General features: G+C 37.9%; 2 protein-coding genes across 2 annotated transcripts in view; one reads left to right on the top strand and one right to left on the bottom strand.

The window, feature by feature from the left end:
- LOC137982026 (ferroptosis suppressor protein 1-like) overlaps positions 1-7,216 on the bottom strand; it is a 42,308-nt gene extending 35,092 nt beyond the window's left edge. Inside the window, exon 1 of the mRNA XM_068829043.1 lies at positions 7,197-7,216. The gene's annotated coding sequence lies outside the window, so the exon portion shown is untranslated. The remainder of the gene's footprint in view (positions 1-7,196) is intronic.
- A 64-nt stretch (positions 7,217-7,280) lies between these two features.
- On the top strand, positions 7,281-19,820 carry LOC137983550 (BRCA2-interacting transcriptional repressor EMSY-like). The gene is given in 17 exon segments (XM_068830707.1): positions 7,281-7,316; positions 7,473-7,523; positions 8,069-8,160; positions 9,190-9,247; positions 10,390-10,431; positions 10,713-10,787; positions 11,535-11,692; positions 12,328-12,441; positions 12,518-13,404; positions 13,923-14,061; positions 14,064-14,165; positions 14,526-16,122; positions 16,740-16,822; positions 17,630-17,709; positions 18,719-18,817; positions 19,172-19,237; positions 19,635-19,820. Coding segments are annotated over 15 exon segments (3,606 nt in total). The 5' UTR covers positions 7,281-7,316; positions 7,473-7,523; positions 8,069-8,099; the 3' UTR covers positions 19,680-19,820.
- Positions 19,821-21,668: the final 1,848 nt, after the last annotated feature.

The raw sequence follows: 21,668 nt of genomic DNA, 5'->3' as shown, positions 1-21,668 counted from the left end.
CCCAGACAGCACAGACTCAGGTGGAAGGACACATGCACCGAATGGAAGATGGGCTAATCCCCAAGGGAACTGCCATAAGTAAGCTGGAATATTGGGACAAAGGCATGTTGGCAGACCTAACGCTGCACTGAAGGATGTCGGTAAGAGCGAAATGCTTGTTGCTGGTATGCAGGCAGGGGAACTGGAAAGACTCATGCTGCGGATCTTGGCACATGGAGGTTGTGTGCAGTCAGGCCCCCCAGGTAGGAGAGACAAGGCTGAAGCGACCCAAAAAAGAGCAAAGAGAAACGCATGATGAAGAAAACAGCATCAGCACCAAGCAGCATCATGACTATATCTGTGGTAGAATAATGCGGCATGTCTGCTGTTTTAGAATGGACTTTAAGTCATGAAAGCAAATATGTTGGGTGCAAGTGCACTAGGTAAGTCATGGACATAAACCAAACACGACTGCATACTGAGGCCTAACCTAAACATCAGAGAGACTCCATCAGTACTCAAATCTTGTCTATCGCATGTAGCAAGCATATTTTATGTTCCATTTTTTCTTAATAAAACTATTCCTTTTTTTCGTATTTACAGACTACTTTTACTGTCTTTTTTCACTTGATAAGGACGTCCTGCGAACATCGAAACTAGGTGTATTTTTAACCGTTTTTTACAAAATTTCTTAACTGTTTTTGAGAAATGTTTTTTGCATTGTTTTATTGCTATATGTCATTTAACAAAATATAAATTAAGAGTAATAATAATAATAATATAATAATAATAATACATATAATACTCATTTGTCAAATTGAACTATCTGGAGTTTCGTACAGGGAGGCAACACCCTGTATTTTGAACAGCCAACATTGGGCAATTAGTCTTCAAAAGACATTGAAGCTGGTTCATCTATTAATTCCGAATTGTACAATCAACAAATGAAAACTCAAATTTCATCACATAAGTTGAACCACTGTATCACCTGGTCTGCAAATTCCCTGTAGAGTTTGTTCCAGCGTCTTCCTGACGTGTTTCCCAGTGGCACTGAATTGGCTGCAAGGCGAAATGGTTAAATTAATGATTTTAATTCATTTAATCAGGACAATACTACTACTTACTACTACTAATTATATATTATATTAATTATTACAGAAGGTGATCCTTGACCACTGAGCTTTAATATGACTAAACTAGACACCAGCTGCGTGCAGCCAGGCGGCACAGTTCTAAATGAATTCAATCTCTACCCAGAGTCCTTGGGCTTTGTTGGTCAGCAGAGGTGAGTGCCAGGAGGAGACTGAGATAGTGGTCTTCAAACAATATTTTTGATTGGTGGGTTGCTGAACAACTAGTCAGAAAGGAACGTTGAAAGCTACCACACCAGGAAACCCTAGAATTTGGAGGTGTGGAGGGAGACTCGAAATCTAAAAACTAGTTTCAGCGACTGTTTTGTTTTTTTTTTTCTACCAATCCCTGTTTTCCCTTTCTTAAAGCATCGTCAGAAATAAAGAAATTACAAAATAATAAGAAAGAACTATGTTGGCAGTATGTCTAACAGCTTTGACTAAGAAACAAAGCAGCCGGTTAAAAGCACATGGAATCTTTCCCACACTGCTAAAAAGAGTACTGTTGCTGTTGCAAAAAGTACTGTCATCATTTTTCAGTGGGGGAAAACATTACATCAAGTTCTTTGCGGAAGAAATCTGTGGAAGAAGGTCTTGATCAAAAGCCATTCAGGAATTATGGAAACCTGAAATTGATAGTAGAAGAGGACATTCGTGTCATTTCCACAACAAAAAGGATGATTGTGTTGCTTGGCACAATAGTATTCTGCAAACGGTAGAAATGACACGCTGAAACCGCTGATGAAAATACACTTGTCAAAAAGTTGGTCATAAGTTTCATTCTTTCACTCAGGCATTACAGCAAGCCAATGAACATTTAATTTCTCCAGTTTCCTTTATGGTGTGTAAGACTAATTAAAAAGTTTCTTGTTTTCTTGAAACACTGTAAAAAATCTCCACGTTTATTTCCGACTGTCTACTGTTTCCTGTTTCCGTTTTAAATCAAGCAGGTGCAATAAGACAGGAACCCAACCATTTTCTGGGAAAAATAGAGTTCTTTTTTGTTTTCCCAGACTCCTCTGGGCGTTCATTTCACAAAGTTGGTTATAAACTTCACATGTGAAGTAAACTTTGTTAAATAGCTCCTTAGAATCTAATCAAACCCGTCCAATGGCAAAGTAACTCGTGGATTGCACGGATCTGGATGGTGTAGGTGAAAAGTTCTTCAGGATCTGAAATATTCGTCCATTGGTTCAGCGAAAATCATGAATTCTGAAATGTGATTATTTTGTGCTACTATTTGTCGTGCTAACGTATTTAGTTGTTTCATGGTTTTAAGTGTAAGTAGTCGAAATTGTCAGGAAAAGAACACAATTTGTACCCCTTTCACCTCAAATACATCATTGTGTGTATACTCCGAACATAACAAGCTTAAGCTATCAAGACACCAACCACTCAAGAAGCACACATGGTACCCTTGAGGATGTCCTCTAACCGTAGAGTCATTGCATGAGAATCAAATAATTTTAAATCCCATATTACCATTACGATAGATAGAAACACCAATACCTTCCATTGTTAATATAAAATTGGTGTCGTTTGAGATCTTTAGTGAATTCAAAGGCTATTTGTTTAATAGAGGCTACAATACAGATATTCCCCTCTATTGTAGACTCTTGATGTACAGGGCCATTATTCTAGAAGTTCATGGTAACGTCTCAAAACAACATTTAACATTGTTTGGTAATTTCCAATATTCCATTATTGTCAGGCCTGGAGATCATTAATTAAAATGATTCCTTGTGTGTTATTATAAATCAAAAGAAGTACAAACTCAATTGCAACACATTGTTGTCCTGACATTTTGTTCCAAATTACTCTCATTACATTGGCTATATGGTGCTGTGCTTTGCTATTGTTTGCTCGGGTCAACATACACGATTGGGGTAGGACGCAGGAATCTCTTCAATCTATAATCATTCTGTACTCAACGTCAAAATATTTTATAATTATTCCGCTGTAATGGGTTTGACTCTCATAAACTTTCAGACACATCACTCTGTTACAATGAAAACAACGATGAATATCGCGCATCTTAGCTTGTAGCTCGATGTTTTTACTTTCTTTGTCCCCTTTTGACACAGTGTCCTGGAGCATTTAAAACAATCAATTCGTTTTTTTATTCTGATGCGATTTCCCAACCTTAATGAAACAATGCATTTTGAAGACTTGGTTGTACTTGAAACAAATTCTTACTAAACCTTTCTATTCTTGTTCCTCACATGTTGTAGAGTTCGTACTGGTATCTCTACTGGGGGTTTCATGATCATGTCCTAAAATGCCCAAACATTTACAACCAATATAGGGGATTCTACCGTTTCGAATCCAACATCAGATAGCTCCATTTGATACAGCATTGATCCTCCATAGGTTCACGCCTACAATATTCGCTCTCCTAAAGTTCGCAGAGCGACCCAATTCGAAAACGCCAAACATCTTTTAGTGGTGGGTCTACTCTTGATCGTCTTTTATGGGGCGTTTTATGTGGTTTTGAGCATATTTAGAATCATCGCATTTGTTTCTAACCTTTTGACAATGACCACGAGCCCTTTTTTTTGCACGCCATCACAAGCCATCAATTGTGTTTCCCAGAAGCTGCGATCCCTTTGGTCAGCACCAGCGGCAGCCCATTCCACTGGACAAGGGTAACGCAGGCTTGTTTTTGATTTCACAAGTGTGCTTTAAAGAACTCCACCTGCGATTTGCTGACTAAATGTGGAAAACAAAGCCCAATGGATGTGCCTGGGTAATTACCAAACTACATGTAAATTTAATCAACAAACTGAAGGGGGTGTCTGAAACATCTACACTGTAGCAGCTCCACCATTGGTAGTCAGCTCCTAGTTGGAGGACTACCACTCCCATGGCTGGAAAAATCCAGCTGACAGCAGAACCCAGCCAAAAAGCCACATAGTACAAGAGACAGGTACTGGGATATTGATAAACAGTGCAAGGTGAAGAAACTACCCAGGAATTAATGGGGCTGACTACCAGTGACCAAGCTAAAATAACTCTATTCAGTATAGGAGTAGAAAAATAATTCTGCAAAATTTGATTTTGAGTTAGACAGCCTAATTAATCGCTGCTAGGGTTACCTTTTGTTCCAATATGTATCATTAGAAAACTTGTACAGTGTCAGAAAAAACACACACAAAGCATTGTTTACTTCTGCAGACGGTTTGGACTTTTAGAATGTTATTAATATATCAAGCTGACATTATGACCTGTATAAATCACATAACTTCTTACATGGAAATGGAACTGACGATCCACATGCAAACCACCAGGTAAGTCATACACACTTATTTCTGTTCCACTAGCTAGAGTCACGTGGTTCTGGAGCTTATTGCAACTCACAACACGATTCTTTAACCAAATGATCCATGCCTCAAGATTCCGCCGCATAAGGTATCATCGTCTTTCTGGTAAAAGATGGCTCTTACACACACAGCGCAGGCCCTGCAATGTTATGATTGGAAAGCATCTTTGCGGATCAATGAGTGTGACTATACAGTAATTGTTCCAGTTGCATAGCAACCTCAATGCCCTCCATAAGCCTCCACCAACGATGACCACCTCACAAGGAATTGCTTGGGTAGAGTCTAAAGAAGAAGACGATTTTCCCATGATTATCACATGTGTGTGTAATCTGCGCACATGTGGCACCTGAAAGTTTAAGAATGGTCTAAGTTAACCCCAGGAAAATATGACTTTTGCATTCACTTTCACTTTAAACTGAAAAAGTACGGGGGTAAATGCTCAGCTTAATAAGCCACCCCTATAGCCTTAGGAAAAATACATAATAAGCCTCCCCACATCTAATAAGCACCACCACCCCAAATTTGTGTGGAATAAACAAACACAGCAAAAGTGGTGTTTAAAATTTGCAAAATGCCACATTTTTCTCTTGAGCTTCACATGTCAGTCTCGCACATCTTGTCTAGCAGCCTAAAACTAGAATACTAAGGAAAATGTAGAATTGTATTTGAACGGTACCCTTTTCAATACATAACATCTTGAAATTATCCACAAGACAGTTCTCCACAAACTAGTAAAATTTTTTTGATTGATTCCAGTTACCTCCATCACTTTTGCAAACTAGCAAAAACATAGCTAAGATTTATAATACTAATTAGCCTCTTTTCAAAATATTTTTGGGGAGCAGGTCGGTCATAAGGAAAGTGGCAGACGGTTTGGGTGCTAAAGGCCACCCAAGCCGAGTGCCCAAAGGACACAGGCTTCTAGAAGCGGGTCTGGGAGGCATGCTCCGCCTGGGGAATTTTTACGTGCAATGTGGGGGAAAAATAAAAGGGACAAAATTTGCACATGAATGAAATTTGATAAGTTATTGTTTAGCAAATAGGATTGATTTTTTGTTTACTGTTACACATCAAAACTCTGAGGAATACATGAGGGAAACAGGCTGATGGTCAGCAAACATAATTTGAAAAATTGCATGAATATCTGTAAGAAAAGAGGCTTTAGCTAAAATACTTTATACCAATAAAATCTGACTACTTAATTAACAAAACACACAGGATAATATATTAAATAAATTGCAAGTAAATCAAGTACTCCTATGTCAGAATTGTTTCAAATAACAGGGAAACCAAAAAAAAAAAAAAAAAAACATTAAACGATTTGTCCACAAAGTTTAACATTTCGTCCCACTGGACTTGATCAGACTGTTTGTAGAATTACGAGGAATGTTAATTAAATAAACCAGTTCACATGTGTAACAAATAAAGTATTTCAGACGTGAATTGTGTGCGGTCAAACAAGCTTTTTCAAGCTTTTATAATATCTTTAGTGACTTCCGACGTTTGAGCTAAAATGTGTTTTTGTCTGAAATTTTCTGACTAGTTCAAGCTTTCCTGAGGGGGAGGTGGCTTGATTACAGTTGTGTGCTAAGTTACCTGGTCTCTAAATGAAATTGAGGCTGGTGTTGACCCTGTTATGATACAGACCTCCCTCCGTTTCTTAGTTTAATGATGTTGTTGTCATGCTAATTGATTAAAAATTTACATAAGAAAAGCAATGAGGCTTCTATCAAAACAAGGTCAACTCCAGCCTCACTTTCATTCATAGGCCAGGTAACTGAGCACACTATTGTAAAATGGACTATTGAGTCATCAACCGGCCAGTTTTGAGAAGGCTGTATTATGTACTTAAAAATAAAAATGGACATACAGTATACTGTATCTTTACACCTTATTAAGAAGGATACAAATCAAGACAACTTCACACGTATTTCAGCACTGCGAGCTAGAAGAATGTGTCACCTTCTTTGAACAACAAAATCACGTTCGTTAAAGTTTTACTGAACTACATGTACATGTAAGCCAATTGATCAATTGGTTTTAATTGGATTTCATTCTATATTCAGCATTGTTAATTTTCTTATTCTGCAAAGGAGCTTGATTTGTATCTAATTGTTCTTTAAATAAATCACATATTGTTCGTATGTTTAATTGTGGTTGCCTTGTATGTACTGAGGAATCTGTGTATATCTTTGATTTACATGAAGGTCTGCATACATAATTTATGTAGTGAACGCGCGCATTGAACTATACTTTACGATCAAATTTTTGTGTATTAAAAAGTGATGGATCAACTGAACTTGCAAGAAAACATCTGTACAATTATAGACTTATATTTACCAAATAGTAGCACAGTTAGCTTTCACCATAAAATGTGTTCGGGTAAACGAAAAGGTTCGGCGGTGACGTGAGTAATCATTTTATAATAAGCTTGTGTTGTTGTATCACATAGCATCTTTGATATGAGCTGGAGTGAATTCTCTTTGATTTTTTTATTCTGGATATTTGAATATCTAGCTTGAAGGAATGAGCCGTTTAAAAGTTCATGGATTCATTCCCGCCTACCGAGGCTCGAGGTTGTGAACAAAACAATAAGTTCGTCAGGTTATGGTCCCTGATGGTCAGATCTGTTCATGCAATTCCCAAAACAAACCCTAATTGTTTACGATTCTACTAATTGTTCATAGTATCAGCACGTTTGAACGGATTTTGAGAATTACTAGTGTTTTTCTTACCTTGGGGCAAGGGGCAAATTCTGTGATCGTAAAATTTGGCGTCTTGACAAACCTTGACATCAAAATGGACCCTGAGCCCGCGTTAGTAAACAAGGAGTAAACACATGCGCACTGCTATGACAGAAGTCAATATGGCGGACTGTTTGTATTTGGTAAGTAAGTAAGTAAGTAACTTTGTTTACCCACATATTGCAAATGAGCAAAGGCTCGTTTACATGCAAATGTGCAGTATTAAAGTAAAAAAGTGAAGACAATCTATTTACAAAGTGAAGCATAAACTAAAGATATGAAGGACGATCTCTTTACAGACAGTTCCGAGTAATGTAGTGATCGTCGAAGAAAGGGACAGTGTTTTAAAGGTAGGATTGTGGTTTTTTCTCTCCGACTTGTTTTGTTGGCCCTTAAGCTAGACATTCCTGTGAATGTTTAGCGTAACATAACGTTTTCTTTTTAAATTAAACTTGAGATGATGATGATCTTTGATTAGAACTTCCTGGCGCCCAGTTATATATTCTCACATGTTTTCATGTTTTTCGGAATATAGATTCGAATCGTTGATGCATACAAGTTTAGGAAAATTATAACAAACGTATGAAGATGTAATTGAAGTGGTGCAGAACGAATCAAAGTAGATATTGAAGTTGTACATTGTATGCTTGCGAGTAACTCCAACAGAATTAAACTTAATGCGAAGACAGCTTTGTTTGAATTTAGTCAGTGGTTTTTTAAAGACATGTTTTCGCTGTCTCATTTTGTCGGTAATGATAACGTTTACATAAAGCTGGAATTTATAGTTAGTGAAAGATTGGTTGTTAGTCATCTGTTCGTCTACATCTTTGCTAGCAAAAGGTTGCTCTTGACACCAATACCTACAAGTCCTTTTCCGCTTTATTTGTTCCCTTAGGAGAAGTGTAAGGGGATCTCTTGAAGTCACCATGTGTGCAGAAGTGATGGATATTACGAGAGATGAATCAAAAAGAATTCTTAGGAGGCTAGGTATATTGGTTGAAGGGGCTAGTTTCTAAAGAAACTGTGGTGCTGCATTGGTGGGGAAGTAGTATACAAAAATTTTGGTTTTATCAACAGAGTTGATAATGTAAATTGGCCACCATACAGAGATTCTAAAAGCTGACGTTTCGAGCGTTAACCCTTCGTCAGAGCGAATCCAAAGACAAAGGGCTAACACTCGAAATGTCAGCTTTTAGAGTCTCTGTACGGTGGCCAATTTACATTATCAACTCTGTTTATTGGTTGTTTAATTGAAAAGAACTCTGATAGTTTCTGAGATGCTATCATGGGGCCAATGTTGTTTAAAAAACTGTTCAATTGAGAGTTAACAAATGCAACGTTTGTCTGCTGTGACCCTCAGAAACTCTGCTACAAAGTGACAGGTTTCCAAATTTATCAGCATAGGTGGATTTAATGTTATGTCATCTCCACCGTGTTGGTGAACGAAGACAAAAGATCTCTCATTACCAGTAGCTCCTCTTGTTCATCCACCAGCAATATTGTGCATTGCGGCATTGTTGTCTTTGTCTCTAGAGATTGGTTGCAAACCATCTATAATTTCATTTCCATTGTGTCATCCTATTGTCAGATAAATTATTGTTTTGTGCTAATTAAATAGAGCAATTTTTTGTTATTATCATTATTATAATTATGATTTGTGTTGTAGATCTATACTTTTGGTAATTATAGATAAATGACCATCTTAGATAAATAAATAAATTCAAGTGGGACTGATATCCAGTATTGTCATTTCACAGCAGATCTTTCTCTGGGCTCTTTAGTTTTTGCACTAATTCTAAGGCTTCTGTTTATGAATTTGGAAGATAAAATTATTTGTATTTGTTGCTACAGTACCAACAATATAAGATTTAAATGTGTTTTGTTTGTTTGTTGGTACAATAAACCAAGTATCCTTGGTGTGAGAAAAGCTGAATGCTCAATTTAAAGTGAAATTCTAATACTAAACTAGGCTGATAATTATGTGAAAATGACTGCATAATGTCTGTGTTTTTCTAGAACTGGAAGCATATTCATCCATTATCAGTGCTTTTAGAGCTCAAGGAGAGTTAAGCCGGTTAGTTAGTTAACTTGAACTCAAAATTTAGTTACATGTAGCAACAGCTGATAAGTTATTGTACATACGTACAGTTGAATGAGCATTAGGTGAACGTTCATTGAGTTGAAACCCCACCTGCCAACTCTTGGTCTCAAATAACCACAGAGGAAGTGCTTCCATTGCAATGACAACTGCTATTGTGTTGATTTTGTAGTCTTCTGGGATAAGGGTAAACTCCATATAATGTTGAAGTATCCATTCCATTTTCTTAATGAATTGGAAATGAGTTCTGGCTGTGGTGTATCAATGATTGGTTAGCCTTAGTGAGATACAGTGTAAGTAATAGATTGATGGTGTCTGCTTATGGAGATTTACATGGTAATGTCAAATTTCATGCATAGCCTCTTTTCTGACCATTGTAAATATTCAATAACGTTGTCCATTTAGCTTTAAAGTTATTTTGCGTGACCAGTTACATTCTGTATATACGTTTCTCTCTTTCAATAGTAACAATATTATTGTATCTTCTTTGTAACATACATACTATACTGATCAAACTCTACAGATTGAATGGCATTTGAACATGTGTATTTGCTGTATTCAACTATGATTGTCAAATTTCATCCATATGGCACACCTTCAATAAGCCTTGCTCTGTTTTGTGACCTCAACAACCTAATTAAAACAATAAACTGATTAGAGTTCACCTTGGAATGACACTTTCTGTGTAGTTTAATTTTCCTGTTGCGTGTAGTCCTGAGAGGAACTGTCGTTTTGTGACTGACATGTCTCTGAAAATTACAGTGGCTAATTGTCCTCTCAACTTTGAACTTTATTTAATTGTCCAGTCTTCTAGCACTGGGGCACTACATGTAACTGGGGACATTGCACATAGAAAACAATTCAACAGAAATAAAAATATATTGGTTTTTGAGGAGAGGGGAAAACTGGAGTAGTCCCGGAGAAAAACCTCTCAAAGCAGAGCAACCTGAGAACCAACAAGCTCAACCTGCGTATGACACAGAGTCTGGGAATCTAATCTGGATCCTGTTGGTGGCAGGGGAGTGCTATCACGTCTTTGCCATCGCTGCTCCACTTCTCATGACCATACTCACATTGGCAATAACCATTTGAATATCACCTTTCGATTATTCTTCCAGGACAAAAAAGAAAATCTTGCAAGATCTAGGAACACAACTTAGGTCAGTTGACGTAAATATGTAAATTTTAAGTAATAATGTCTTGTAGTATGACTGTTGGTTGCAGATGATGTGTCCAATAAATATAGTAGAAATTGGTTTTGAATGGCTATGATCCTTATGTAAATGAGTTTAAACAAGAGTCTAAGAAAAGGCCTATCTCAAGAGTGACAAGTAGTTATTTTATGAGACATCTCAAGTCAAGCAACATCTATCACGTAATAAAACTTCAAACAACGAGTTAAGGTTGCGATAAACTTATTTGGTAGTTTTCTGGTTGATAGTATATCGACTGAGCGGCACAGAGCGGAAGTGAGAAGAGCATACAGTGATGACAGGCTTGCTATTGTTGCTGAAAGGTGAGTACATAGTATATATACATAGTATGTATTCTGTTATGTACATACAGTGACATGCATGAAGAAGGAGATGACCTGCTCCAGTGGTTAGGGAATTGGATATGGATGCTGATGCTCAGGGTTCTAATGCTGCTGTGAGCACCAATTATTGGGCATTAACCCGGTCACCCGTGAACCAGTCCTTCTGGGTAAAACCATCTTGCATTGACATCTCAGGAAAATCAGTAAGTGTCACTCTTAAGAGGGAAAGGTTAATGGGAACATCTCATTTACATGCTCTTATGCAAAATACATGTATTAAATAATAATGTATTAGAGCACCTTTCAAATGACCTTGAACAAGTGTTCGCAGTTTGTTTTATGGACCAATGTTTGGCAAGATTAAAACAAACCTTCTCCTTATTCCTGCCAAGGAAACTCCTTATAATTATGGGCAGTAAACAGTTCGATTGCCCAATCACATTACTTCATTTCAAATGACGTCAAAGCAAAACTTTCCAGAAAGTTCCATGGAGAGATGATGTTGTTTGCATCCGTTTTTGTTCTATAAGCCAATGAAATGTTTTGCATTTTTGTTTACGTCTGTTGTTACGTTTATTTGTCAAGGTCATGTGAAAGTTGCTCTATTGCCAAGAGATGTAAACTTCTTTCATGACACAAATGTTTGCATGTTGGTTTAAGTTTAATCTGTGATAAGGGAATATGGAAATCCAATAAAGTTCTTTCATTTGTGTTTTAATTTTACAGCATATATGGTGCTGGAAGCTGTGCTGAATGGGCAGCAGAGGGGCGGAGACTTGTTCCACTTATGCCACGCCTTGTACCTCAAACTGTTTTCAGTGCATCAGCAACGGCTGCTGCAAATGCCACTGCTGCAGCTAATGCTAAGGTTCTGGCTTCTTCAGGCAAGTGTACTGCAGTCTTTCTTGCACAATAATGTTTACAATGCAGTCAAGGTTTCTTTTAGATTAACATTAATGTGTAATTTGAGATGACCTTTTATGTAATAATTAGCTCTTATTAACCGAGCTTAGTCAGTCTGTATGGGAGAACTTGACCGAGGTCGTGAGTACAGACCGAACGCAGTGAGGTCTGTACACACGACGGAGGTCAAGATTCTCCCATACAGACTGACTAAGCTCGGTTAATAAGATGTTCATTATATGGCAAACAAGAAAATTTAATTCGTTTAATGTAACTGGTTTGTACTAACTGACATTTTCCTTGCGAACGGCGATGAGTGGCAATGAGCTGAACTTAATTCTGTCAAAGTTTGCTCGTCATCCTCTCTTTTGTCATCATGCTGTTTGGCACTTCCATAAATAAATATTGGTAGAAGAAAATACTCAATATTTTTGCATTTTAGTTTGAATCTTTTCACCGCAAAACATTACCGGTCTAGATGCCAATCTAGATGGGAAAATCTAGACCGCGGTCAATATCGATTTTAGCCAATCAAATTCTTGAATTTTGTAGTCCCCAGTCCTCGTGAGACAGAGCCATATAATAATATAGTGTATTAATTCATTTTTTACTGTAGGCAATAAAGCTAGTAGCAGTCCTACTTCTGTAAATGCCAATGGAAACTCTTCAACATCACCCAATCTGCAGAGCAATCCAAAAGCTGCCACAATTAAACAACAACCTCCAACAGGTAATAATTTTTTTTTGGTGTGATGTATGTGTTTTATTTGTCAAACTCAGTGTATGAGCTGTTTGCATCATTACAGGTTCAGCTCAGTCCAGTGATGTAGATGGATATGATGATGATGGCAAACCCAAACGCAAAAGGCGACTAAGTGTATCAAGTCTCAACAAACCAGTGACAAAAGTTACTATCCCCACTCCTACACTGGTGTCAAAGCCACTGACAAAACAGACCACATCAGTCAGTACTATGACCAAGTCTGGCAAAGCCTTACCAGGACCAGCTGGGACAATCAAGGCTATTCCAAGGGTTTCTCAACTTCCTGCTTCAGCATCACAAGTAAAACTCCTCACCAAGACAATAGCAGTGTCTCAAGCAATTTGTCAGTCCAAGACAGTTCTGAGTTACAAAACCATGACATCAGTCACATCCTCCACAGCCAAAGCTCAAACAGTAATGACACAGTCCACCCCCAAGACACAAACCAAACTTGCTTCTGGAACTCCTCCAAAGGGAGTATTGGCATCAAAGACCCCACTATCCTCTGCCATAAAGAATGTCACTAGTGGAGCTGTCAACCCAGCCATTACTGCAAATCCCATTGGGGTGGCACTGAAAACTGGTTTAACAACAGCTCAACTGGCGGCAAGACACAAAGTTATTAAACCACCAGCGGCCAGATTCAAGCCTCTTCCTGGAACTGTGAAGTTCAAGTCTGTTACACCAGCAACCATGGGAACTTGTTCCACTGTTACCATGGTAACACCAAGTCCTAGTTCTCAGTCTTCATCAGCTTTACCAGCTACAAGTACTCAGCCTGTTGTACGTGTCATCCATGTTCCAGGAACAGGAGGTGTTGGTGTCAGTAAGCCTGTGGTTGTCATGACAACTGGTTTGTCCAAAGCAACAGTTGCAGGTGCTGTACCAGGAATAAGTAGCCCAGCAAGTTTAACGAAGTCAACCTCACAGGTAAGCAGAGTCGAACTTACATGGAAGAATCGGGTGCATGTGTGGTTGATTATTGCCTTTTTTCTGTTCCCTCTTCTGCCAAATAGGGTGCATAAAATAAACAATGCTTAGGCTCCCTTCCTATTACAGTGATTAACACCATTCCAGTAAGATTCCTTTTCTTAATTTTCTTTATTTCATTGTCAAATCTGTTTAAGATATTTTTTCCATCACTATTGTACGCTACCCTTTTCATTCCTAAGATTAGAATGATTATAGGACAAATACCACAACAGGTGCATGTTCTTCATGCCTATCATGGGTATTTTAGGTTTGAAGATGGAAATTTTCGGAAATGCAGTTTTATAGAACTAAAAGTTAGTGACCATACTTGTACTCTTAGAATGTAAAGGCAATTTTGATGAGTAAATTACCTAGGTAAAATCTATATCAGGCATTCTTCTAGTTAAAGGATTAAAACTTTTATATCATTATTCATTTGTGATTCTAAAATAAATTTTGCTGTCATTGTTGATAAGGTCACGCAAAATGCTGCAGTTGCAAAAACCACTGTCACTACAGCCACCACACTGTCGTCACCATCCAAACCTAAGGGTGTCATAACGGCAGCATTGTCCTCAGCCTCCAAAACAGCTGGTTTGACAACACTTGTTGGAGGAACAAACGGATGGTGCTGTCAGTCCCAGCTTCCTTGCCGCCTACAACAAGTATCTCTATTCAAACTACGTCTTCCCAGGGGAATGGGATTACTAAAACACAAGGTAAGGTCTACAGTTGTTATTATTTCTTTCTTCAGATTGACCCCTTCACAATGACTGTTGTCATGCTTGTTACAAAATCTATCTGGATGCTGGGCTTGTAGCCATATACATGTAGATCCACAAAAAGTCGGCATAAATAGAAATTGAGTTCAAGGGGAATGATATCACTCCTTGGGTCCTCTAGGAGAAGAAGTTAACGAACTGCTGATTTTTTCATTCTTTTCCTGACCAGGAATAAGAAAGGCATGTCAGCCATGGGAGTAACTAAAAGTGATATTTAATATTAAGTACAGTTTACACACGATGAAGTTGTTATGTTTTCCCCAGTTATGGGCTCCAATTTAAGAATGGCTTTTACAGGTTTCATTCTGACATTCACAGCTATTGCACCACCACAGTGTGCTTCCAAGAAAGATGCCAAAATAACAGCTGTTATGGTCAGTCCAAAGCTGTCTCCTTCTCAGATTACACCCAGTCTTTCAGCACCAACAGTTACCACACAGGTACGATCCAGACCTTTGCCTGCCATTCTGCCTGCACCTCCAAAACCACCAAGTGTCCCTCAGTCAGCTGCTGGTCTTCCTACAACAGTCACAAGAAAACTTCCAACCATACTACCAGCTCCAGCAAAAAATGTCACTGTCTTTCCCACTGTTCTTGTTCCTGTGGCAACTGTAGGCCCACATTCTGCAGCACAACTTCAGTCGTCAGTTTCTGTGGCTGCAAGCACACCAGCTAAAAGTGCTGCAGGTGTATCAGTTTTGGATGAAGTTGTTAAACAGAAATATTTGCCAGTAGTTCAAGCTGGTCAGGAAACAAACCCAGTTTCTACTGATCAAGCTAACTGCAATATTCAAGAGATCAAGGAGAACGTGGGTATTGCTGAAATATCAGGCTCGGAAGCAGCAGATGTGAATGAGCAAAGCACAGTAGTTGAATGTGATAACAACACTTCATCAGAAGATGATTCTCTTCTCATATGTTCAGAAACAATTGACAGTAGTTGTGGTATCACTGAGGCACCCACACGATTAGATTTTTTCCCAGTTATGGCTGAAAGCACACCAATCAAGGAGCAGATTGACAAAAATGTGGAAATCACTCCAAAGGAGCAAGTAACAGATTCGGATCCACTGTCACTTGAAGATGTGGTGGTTTCTGTGTCTGATTTAAATACTGAAAATCCTGACAAAGAAGACCTTGTTTCTGAAACAAAACCTTGTGAAACCCAGCTAGAGACAATAAAAGAATCTATTGAAAATGTAACTGTTCAGAGAGTGGATGATACTGGTGAGATTTCTGAAATAATAGGAGGTAGTGTACCTGAAACTCTCTACCCCGAGTCTTTACATGATGATGTCGAGGAGGTAATTCTTGAGCCTGTGGTGGATGTGGGTCTTTCTTCACCTTTGCGAAGTTCTCGCTATGATGATCAAAATGTCAAAGTAAACTGTGGTGAGGAGTCTCTGGAAAATGCTGGGCTTCCTGTGGATAATGCATTGCATATAATTGAAAGCTTTGTGGAAAGTATGGAGGGAGACTCTGGTGATACGTCTGAACCAAATCTGCAATGTGATAATTCACCATTTGGGTTTTTGCAGTCCTCAGATGCAAAAAGTTTAGATATGCCAGATGTATGCACTGCTGGGAATAAAAATGTCAACAATGAAGAAATCACAGCTGAAACCAAGATGGATAAAAGCTTTCAGGAGAGTCAGCCATCTAGCAATTTGCCAAGATTTGAGGAGGAGAGCTGGGATGGACCTATTGATGTTTTGTCCACTTCCACAAGCAGTTCAAACAGTGCAAGTGAAAGCATTGAACTGACAGAAAAGGAAATGAGAGCTCTTGAAGCATTTGGTAACATAAGAACCAGTGGAAGGAAACGAAAGCCTCCAATGTCACTGGATGCATCACCACTCAGACAAGTTAGTGGTTGGGTTAGAGGTGCTCTCAGGTATGTAGGAAGCTGTTTAAAATGAGTCAGACCTGAGACAAACAATAATGATAATAATAATAATAATAATAATAATAATAATAAATAAATTTGAATTTCTATAGCACATTTTCCTGACGCCCAAATGCACTTTACAGTGTCAAATAAATTGAAATCTATACACTTAAAACTACAAATATAGCAGTATAAAAAAAATAAAAATCGAAAAAGTCTAAGGTCTAAAAGTCCCAAAAATAGGGATAGATGCGCTGCTTTTAATGTCAAATGAATGGGGAGCCATTGTTGCTCAATAAGTAGTGGTGTGACATGATCAATCTTTTGCTCGCAAGTGATAACTTTGGCTGCCGCATTCATAACATATTGTAGTTTTTGAGTAAGATATTCAGGTAGGCCATAGAGAAGCACATTACAGTAATCTAAGCGAGACGTTACTAATGCATGCACTAGTGTTTTGGTGGAGTCAATGCTAAGGCATGGGCGTATGCGAATAAAAAAAAAAAGGCAGTTCAATGTTCCTCAAAACTCATGGTATGGTCGACGACGGCACCAATGTTCCGTCCACTACATGTGGGCTCCACATGTTCTCCTCACTCTCTGGTTCAACTCTTGCCTTGCAGCCTGCTACAAAAGGTGGCAAGCTATCGTGGGCAAGGACGACGGAAAGGTGATTTTGGTGCTGCCAGCTGGTTCCTCAAACCAGGTACTGTACTGCCCCGGGGAAGGGGGGGGGTACTCTCATATGAAACAGACGGGGATGCTCGTCGTCTCGCTTAGGGTGTAAATTTTGGATTTTGGTCTCGCTTAGGGTGTTCCGGGCAAAGCGCCAATATTTAAAGCCGCTAAGGTCTCGTTTAGGGTTCCGCGAAGAAACACAGAATTATGCGAAGAGAAACAGAAGTCAAATTTTCTTTTTAACTTGTTGTTAGGGGTCAAAATTTGCTTAAGCCATGCCCACATTGGTCTCCTTTAGGAGTCACAAAAAGCTTGAGCCACGCTCAGATCCCCGTCTGTTCCATATGGGAGTCCCCCCCACCTGAGCTGTACCGTAAATGAATGGTAATAACTTCTGTGAGGTACAGTGTGATTGACTGAAGTACACTCCACATCACTGATTAATTGTTGATTTGCTACCTGCCAACTGTCCTAATTTGGGACATTCTAATGTTCAGCAAGAGTTTTCAATAGATGTATAGAAAAAATGTGATTTCCCTGAACTACAAAACATTGAAAAATAAACTAATCAAATTTACTTGTCAATGGGGAACCCCCAGGAGTCAATGGGGTAATCACTCACTATCATTTCTTTTACTCTATAGACTTGTATGTGTACGTTGTAACCACCGATATGTTAGACAATAAAGTGATATTGTATGGAGGAATTTTATGCTGGTCACTCTTAGTGATTAAATAACAAAGGCTGGCGTGTACTCAACTGAAGTAGTGAAGACAAGGAATATACTGGTTTGCTGTTATTTTTAAATGTTTTATTTCTTTTTCTGCTGGTTAGTTGACCCCATAGATGCACCAGGTTACGACAAGGTTATTAAAACTCCTATGGACTTTGGAACAATCAGAGTTAAGCTTGAGGTAAGGCTACTAGAATCTTAAATGACATTTTCAGTGTTGGTTATCTTCCATCCATTGTCAATCCTGAATGTGTTTTGACCACTTGAAAATTAGCGTACACAAAGGGGCTAATAGTTTTCTTGAGAGGAATGCTGGATATTTCTTACGTGCAATATTTGTTTCAATCCCTTAAAGACGGTGCCTACTAATTAAAGATGTTTTTTCCCCGGTGTGTGATTATGCAGGAAATGTAGATCTTAACAAGTGTCATTGAAGTCCAAAAAGAAAATTGGGGGTAACCACGCATTGATTTAATTTGATTAGATTTCTGTACAGTGTCCTCAATATAAACAGTGACTCAGCACTAAATGCACTTAACACTTGAATAAAGTTTGTTGTTGTTATTGTTGTGATCACCTGCCGCAGGTGCTTCAAACGAGGAAACAAACATCTTTGAAAGAGTGTACACTATTTATGAGTCAATGAGTCAATGAGTCAATGAGTTAGTGCAGTTAACCAAACCATAAAATTCCAGAGAGTGCTTAGGCCTAATCACTGAAACAAGGGCTTAGGCTTAATCAATAAATTATTGCTATATTGACTGTGAGTCTCATTGACTCATGACTCATTGACTCATTGATTTATTGACTCATAAAACATGGGACCTCTCTTTGAAAGGCCAGTTCAAGAGCTTGTTCATGGGAGAACGCATGTTTTATGAGTCAAATGAGTCAATGAGTCATGAGTCATGAGTCAATGAGACTCACAGTCAATATAGCAATAATTTGTTGATTAAGCCTAAGCCCTCATTTCAGTGATTAGGCCTAAGCACTCTCTGAAATTTTAGCTTTCATTTTATATGGTTTAATTAACTGCACTAACTCGTTGACTCATTGACTCATTGACTCATAAATACTTAGTAACACTCTGTTCATGGGCTACTTGAAAAAACAAGTAGCACAAAAGTTATTTGTCTTTTCAATTGAGACAAGGTGGTACAGTCATGTTGATGCTACTTGGTATGTTTCAGACTGGAAAATATCAAGAGTATACTGAATTTCATGCTGACATGCTGTTGGTGAAGGCAAATTGTTTAAAATACAATCCACCAGAGCATGAAATTCACCAGGTTAGTAGCATTGATTATTATAGTCCTGTAAATGATCAGAATCCCAATCTAGAGCACTGTCATTCCACGTATGATTTTTTTTTTATGTACAATGTTGAAATGGAGTTTTCTTTCCTTTAATGTTTGGTTGAAAAAATGACGTACTATGGAGTTTCGTACTGGTGAGATCACATTTCGACCATGTGAACTGTACTCGTCTGAAATGTGCAGTAATGCTGGTGTAGAAATTGCCTTACCCAACAACAATTATAATTCTGTGAGGTAATTGTTAGGTGCACTGTTACCTTTACTAAAATAATGTAAATAAATAGAAATAAGCACATAATTATTGATTTACTGAAATCTTCTTCACAGGATTGTGAGGATGTCTTCAGGTTCTATGAAATAGAGTATGCAAAAATGTTAGAGAGATGGGAAAAGGTAAATTCAAACAAGCAATAACAATTTTTATGATTACAATGTGAGTGGCAGATCTGTTTTACATTTATAAACTGGAGGCGAAGCGTCAAAATAATTTAAAGTGTTAATGTACACTAGGTATCTTTGGTGATTCAAGACATTTTAACAGGGAAAATTGAAAGAAATGTTTATGTAAATGAAGAAAAACCTGTATTAGATATACAGATATTGATTAATAAAACACTTCTTTCATTTTCCCATCCTTAATTATATTGAAGAATACAGTACTGAATATTGTTGTCCTAGGAAAAAGTTGGTTTCATTGTCTCATGTTCCATGAGTCACCTGAATTATGGTAACAAACACTGTCATGTGACTCTTGTCTTTGAACCATAAAGATTTTTTTATTTCTTTTCAGTGTCATGTTTCTCCTGCAAAAAAACCAAGAGTTACGCCAGTCTGAGTCTGTCAAGTTTTGACTTTTCGAAGCAATATTTGTAAAGAAAACATTGTACTGTATATTGTACTGTAATGTGCGATACAAAATTATATATGTATTTATATATTTAATCCAGGTGATGTGACCAACTAAAGGTATGACTTAGCATTTTATTACTAACTACTTTTCATACCACACAAGAAGTGCAGCACTCCTCAGATAAAAATAGCCAAATGAAAAGTTTGTTACAATATCTGAGGAGTGCCGCACTTCTTGTGCGGTATGAAACTAGTTAGTAATAAAATGCCAAGTCATATCATTTGTTGATCACATCACCTGGATTTAATATTAACGCTCTGGTTCTTCTACTATTGAGCACTCTATCAGCAGATGTGCAAATGAAATGGTATATACCAGTATATATATTTGTATATACTTTCCTCACACATAGCTTTGAAGATGAAAATAAATTAAAGTGTAGTTGTCGATCTCTCTTACCTTCCGAACAGGTAGTGCATTGGCCAATTTGTCAGTTTTTTCATTGTACTCTACTATGATCTTAGTTGAGGTTTCCTTAGAGGTCAAAACCTGTGATCAGGCCATCATTAACCAATTCATGCTTGTAAGCTTTCTTATGACCAGGTAAAAAGGCACAAGGATACAGCAAAGCTTTTTGCTTACAGCTTAATTTCCACAATGCCACTTACGTCTTATCTCTGGATTTCTGTGCCCAAGGGCAGCATTGTTGTGATGGCATGTGGTCTGTTTTGTTGCCTCTTGGCAGCATTCCACATACTTGTGGTTACTTACTACTTTATATTCTAGTTAAGTCAACTTGATCAAAAACCAGGCAACTCTTGCATCTTGCATTCCTGTTTATTTTTTGTTTTGTTATTCAAATTTGTAAGTATGAGACATAAACAAGGTTTTTTGAAACTGGAGTTACTGTAAAATAATGTATATGGTAATATTGAAAACTTGAGGTTGTAGGGCTGTGTGCACAAAAAAGCAATTCAAATAAAAAAAAATAAAGTATAAACCCTACTAAAAGGACATACTTGAGCTTCTTTTTTATTTAATCTGCATTGGCCTTTCACTTAGGCTCACTGTGAATATGAAGTGTGCTGTGTAAAAAGGTTTTGAGTGACTGATTTTGGTAGCTTGTTTGTCTTGTCAAATTGCAGGCAAACTTTGAATGGCAGTTTGCAGAAATTATGCAAAAGATATGCCCTTTCTATAGATAAAAGGGCAGCAGTAGCATGCAAAGAGAAGGTGTTATGGTCCAATAGTTAGAGCACTTCATTTGCATGCTGCTGCTCCAAGTTTAATTTGCTCTCTTTTCACTGGCCGAAATATTGACAGTCTTCACAGGTCCTGAAAAAGCAACTCTGTCATCCTTTGTACCCAGCCAACTGGTTGCCTTAAGGCAGTTGGGGATTCATATTCAGGTGTTGTTAAGTTGGAATTGCTTCATTCAGATTGTAAAAATGGAGTGGAGTGAACTAGATTGACAGAGAGGGACAATAGCCCTATAAAAAGCACATTCATTTTTATTGTCTGTTTTTTATCCTGTTGCCGCTGATATGGTTGCATTAATAGATTGTGCTTCACTAAAGTTGTTTGTCATTTATTGTTGAAAAACTGTGTATGATTTTACCTTACCTTAACCTTCCAAAAAATATTGCTTTGATAGTAAAGGTACATACAGAGCTATAATAAGGGTAATTACCGGTAATTACAATAATAATAATAATGACTTTATTTAACGAGGCTAACATATTTACTGGTGACCCTGTAGTTTTCAATATGATCCTCAATCCGATCAAATTGGAATTTCGAAATGTTGGTTTTTGAGGAGAAGGGAAAACTGGAGAAACCAGAGAAAAACCTCTTGGATCAGAGAAAAGACAAATTTTAACCATGAGCCCAAAATTGAACTTGGCTACATTGGTGGGAGACAAGTGCAATCCCCCCTAAAACCTGTCATGAATGTTCAGAAAGACATCTAAACAA

This window comes from Montipora foliosa, chromosome 13 (genome assembly GCF_036669935.1).
Source record: "Montipora foliosa isolate CH-2021 chromosome 13, ASM3666993v2, whole genome shotgun sequence".
Taxonomy (NCBI): domain Eukaryota; kingdom Metazoa; phylum Cnidaria; class Anthozoa; order Scleractinia; family Acroporidae; genus Montipora; species Montipora foliosa.
This window is presented reverse-complemented; position numbering and strand designations above follow the sequence as displayed.